The sequence below is a fragment of the Perkinsus marinus genome (genome assembly GCF_000006405.1).
Source record: "Perkinsus marinus ATCC 50983 genomic scaffold scf_1104296941674, whole genome shotgun sequence".
In the NCBI taxonomy this organism is placed as follows: domain Eukaryota; phylum Perkinsozoa; order Perkinsida; family Perkinsidae; genus Perkinsus; species Perkinsus marinus.
Genome location: NW_003212424.1, coordinates 4,773 through 8,959, shown reverse-complemented (window position 1 = coordinate 8,959; position 4,187 = coordinate 4,773). Strand labels below are relative to the sequence as shown.

The 4,187-nt window shown below is 52.9% G+C and overlaps 2 protein-coding genes across 2 annotated transcripts in view; one reads left to right on the top strand and one right to left on the bottom strand.

The window, feature by feature from the left end:
• Positions 1–83: 83 nt before the first annotated feature.
• Positions 84–845, top strand: Pmar_PMAR012090 (DEAD box ATP-dependent RNA helicase, putative; the record flags this gene model as incomplete). The annotated part of the gene is made up of 6 exons (XM_002781729.1): positions 84–183; positions 228–328; positions 371–482; positions 523–600; positions 656–701; positions 749–845. 6 exons carry the CDS (start codon positions 84–86, stop codon positions 843–845), a joined length of 534 nt encoding a protein of 177 aa, XP_002781775.1.
• A 453-nt stretch (positions 846–1,298) lies between these two features.
• The window catches only part of Pmar_PMAR012089 (regulator of chromosome condensation, putative), a gene marked incomplete at both ends in the record, with an annotated part of 4,242 nt that continues 1,353 nt past the window's right edge, over positions 1,299–4,187 (bottom strand). Inside the window, one exon of the mRNA XM_002781728.1 lies at positions 1,299–3,963. Coding sequence (XP_002781774.1) covers positions 1,299–3,963 — 2,665 coding nt within the window. The remainder of the gene's footprint in view (positions 3,964–4,187) is intronic.

The following is a 4,187-nucleotide window of genomic DNA, read 5'->3' as shown; positions in this document are numbered from 1 at the left end:
CCGCACTCAGGTCCACCATAGTCTCTATCTTACGGTCAGGTACTGTGATGATCTTCGTTGACACCTGTCTTAATGCCCAGCGGATGGCCACTACTCTGAGGCACCTCGGCCACAACTGTGTATGCCTACATGGCAAGATGACGCAGACTCATCGCCTTGGAGCCCTCAACCAGTTCCGGGCTGGTAAGGAATCTTACTGTTATATCGTCGTGATGAATTCACTGCAGGCACGCGATCGATCCTCGTAGCAACAGATGTAGCAGCGAGAGGCTTGGACATTCCTAGTGTAGATGTCGTCATCAACTTCGACGTGCCCAAGAACCCTGAGGTACTGCCTGCTCGGGCGAGTCCACGGTAGTTTCTGTCGCAGGAGTATATCCACCGAGTGGGGCGTACTGCACGAGCTGGTCGGACTGGCCGCTCTGTGACCTTGGTCACTCAGTATGATATTGAGCCCTTCCAGAGGATCGAGAATAAACAAGGTGAGGTCGCTCGCAATGGAAACGTTAATGACGATGGCAGGCAAGAAGATGGAGGAGTTCCCTGAGGTCAATGAGGAAAGCGCCATGTCGCTACAAGAGAAGGTCTTGGAAGCTCTCCGTGAGTCCCTTGGGAGAAGCCCCTTGAGCTGTGAGGTCTTATGTGGTTATTGTAGGCTCGACACAGCTGGAGATGCGAGAGCAGGAAGAGGACATCAAAGAGTACTACTAGCAGGAAAAGGCGAGTGTGTTATTGGCAATCCGTTCAGGGCACTGGCGGGGAAGAAGGGTGGACGTGGAGGCAGGAAAAGACAACACCAAATGATCCTCCAGAAACTCGCCCAAGGGAACAAGAAGAGGAGATAATCTATTGTTGTATAGTAAACCATTACTGTCGCACGTCGTTGCTATGTAACGTTCTTGACCGCACTTCACCTCGCGTCATCGTTTCTTATGAGTCGTCGTCTCGTGTTCGATTAGCGAGTGTCGGACTTAGTAGTATCGGTAGTATGAGGCGCGTACGATCCCTCCATTATATCGTCACGATGCCCCCAGGGGTGGATGATACAGATCCATAGGGGTGGGCATAAGGCCGGAATATTATGTCTTGACGACATAGTGGATTCATCTAAGGCTGCAAGGGTTTGAGTCATTCCGTCAGTGGCACTCAACTTGTCCAGTGTATTGCCGTACCCGATGTGAGAAATACAGGACCCCACTGTTACACTAGGTTATCGGCTCAAACACAACTCGAGGATCGATTCAGAAAAAGATGTATTATGCGAATGTAAGGATTCTCATCATCGATATGACGTCCTTTTACTCGAAAACCACGTAGACCAAACTGCCCTTCACCGAGTTGCTGCACCGTAGTAACGCTCGACCAGCTCGGGACTCATAGCTTGCCGCTGGCCACTTGATGGGATCGGCATTCTCAACCACAGCGAAAGCACCACGGCGACGAAGTCCCCGGCAGCACCAAACAGAATACTGCGGGGCCAGTACGACGAACCATCTATCACTCCAAGAGGCAGCAACTTGGATGGCCACAGTGTTTTCAAGGGGTAGGATAACGCTGGTCGGCCTATCGAAATTGAAGGCTTCTGGAGGACCCCCCGCATGGGCCCGCATGACGGTACCCCACGCAAAGACCTCACCCGCGTCAGTAACAGCCAAGACATACACGGCGCCAGCGGCCACTGACACTTGCACTATGCGACCCGCGGATTCCGCGTCCAGATCAACCTTGCCAGGTACCCGAGAGTGTTGCAAACACTCTGTCGACCTTCCGAGTTGTTTACACGTATTGTCACCCCATGAATAGAGCTCGCCTGTGGCCGTCAGGACGAAAACGCAGGGCCGGAGAACCCGTTGTGAGGCGTCCTCGAATACTGAGAGGACAACTTTGATGATGGCGTCTTCACCAAAATCTCCAACAGTTGCGCATTCTGATTCGATACACTGGCCGATGACATGGACCCTGGAAGGCCGGCGTGTCGTCACATAGGCTGAGGTCTTCCCTGAAGCCGCTATGAACTTCACTCTGCCATCCGACCCCTTGAGAGGTATAATCAGAGGTGTTCTCAGAAACGCCACTGCATCTTGTGGTAATCCACACTGTCCCATCGAGTTGGAACCCCATGCGAAGCAGAGCTCCGTCTCGTGACAAGTGAATAAGATGTGTTGGGAACCACATGCAATAGTCTTAACGGTAACAGCCTCGAGCCTAGGCGGGGGCGGCACAACGTGACCAGATACCCACAGCCAGCCTTGTTTGAGGGCGATAACATGCTTACAGCGAGACCCAAAAATATGCAAGTCGTAGCCATGATTGCGCTCATTGGTATCGAACGCCGATCTGAGAGACTCCTCGGCGTTCTCTGGGGCATGAATAACGCAAATATCACGACTCAATGCTATGGGTATCATCTGATGAGTGATGCTCCGTACCGACCATTCATTCGCACGAAGTTGCCTTTCCATCTCGGCCAACTCGGCCCGAGCTCGGAAGTTACGTTGCAGATGGATGACTGTTCGCCTTAGCGAGACCCACCAACGCCGCCATGATATCGTCCGTATCGCAGCTTGAATATTGTATGACGTCTTGGTCAAAGTCTTCAACTGTCGAACCAGCCTGTAGCTTCGCCATCGAGTTTGGATTCTTCGTGCTGACCGATGTTGACGAACTTCCTCCCTGATGCCTTCTCTTGCTGCACACATGAACTCGTAAACTCGCTGGCCCGGCCCCGAGCGTACCACTCTGGTCGCAACACCTCGCCACCATGCTGCCAGCTTAACCTGGGCTTCCTTCATAGCGATAAGTTTGGACTTAACTATCAACGCCAGCCAGGGGAGACCTCCGCGTACTCTCCCCCACCAACGCCTTATGAGGAGCCCACGCCAGTGCGCCTGTATGAGCACAGCAGATTTTTCTGCTCTCAGACGGAAGGCTCTATCGAGAAGCGTACGACGAGCTAAATAGCGTCTGATGAAGCACTGTATGATCTCGATGGAATACACTCTAGTCTGTTTCAGCCGCAGCTCCTCGACGATCCTTGTCGCGACTAGCCTTCGGTAGAAGGCTTGAATGACAATACTGGCGCGGATTCGTCTGAGCTGCATGATGGCCTTGGCGTACTTCATTCTTGTACGTTTTTTTCGCCAAGTCCGTTGGAGGTGCACCACAGCAGCGTGACGCTTCGAAAACTCGTTAACACGGCGTAGGAGACAGAGCGCCCCGAAGAGACAGTTGAGCGCTCTAGGGACTCTCTCCAGGCTCTCCTTACGCTCAAACCAACTACGGTACAGGGACTGTATTTGGACGACCGTCCTCACTGTTTTAGCGGCGTATTTTCGGGACATACAAGTCTTCAGTATACGTTCACAGCGATCTTGCCGAGACTTCGGTGCTACCAGAGCTGCTTCGTGTTTCAATAGATGACCAATCACCCCCATTCCTATACGTAGAGAGCCTTTGCGTATATCAATGCCCATAGGAGGCACACCAATCACAGTGGAAACCTCGTCCAGGATTTCGGTCTCGTCCGAGGCCTGTAAAGCGAGTCTTTCACGAGCTTCCGCCAGATCAAGGTGGAAGGGCTTCATCATCGGGTTGAGGCGGGTAGCTGCGATGATCGAGAAGAGCCAGAGCTGCTCAGCCGTACGGAGTGGGTTCCTCTCGTCTCTCAATACAATTATGACATGTGCTGCCACACCAGATTCTCTGACACACTCAACGCTCTCCTTGGCTGCATCTAACCAGTCCTGTCCCACATGCTCGTCCGCAGCAGCCTGGCAGAGCTCCTTCACCAGACCGCTCGATGAGCCCCGTAATAGATTCAAAACTCGTTCGTCGCCCGAGCTCGGCAACCTGATGTGCTCACAGGCCTTACGGAGTAGCTCATCCAAATAATCCGCAGCACGTGTGCAGCGTGCGATTCGGAGGGCCTCTCGTGTGAGCAATAGATTACCGTAGCTGCCGTAGCTATCACGACGGTCAGCTGGGCAAGCAACTATGATGGTTCCATCTCCATTTTCTTGTGACACTTCAAGGCTCGCCGCCCAACACAGCAAGCCCCTCTGGAGGACATATACGAACTCGATTGAAGCAACTCGCTTATCGAGAGGCATGTCGAGACCGAGAAGATCGCAGACCAATTCATCACGACGGATGCACAATGAAGTCGATATAGAGGAGCTCTGAATCAG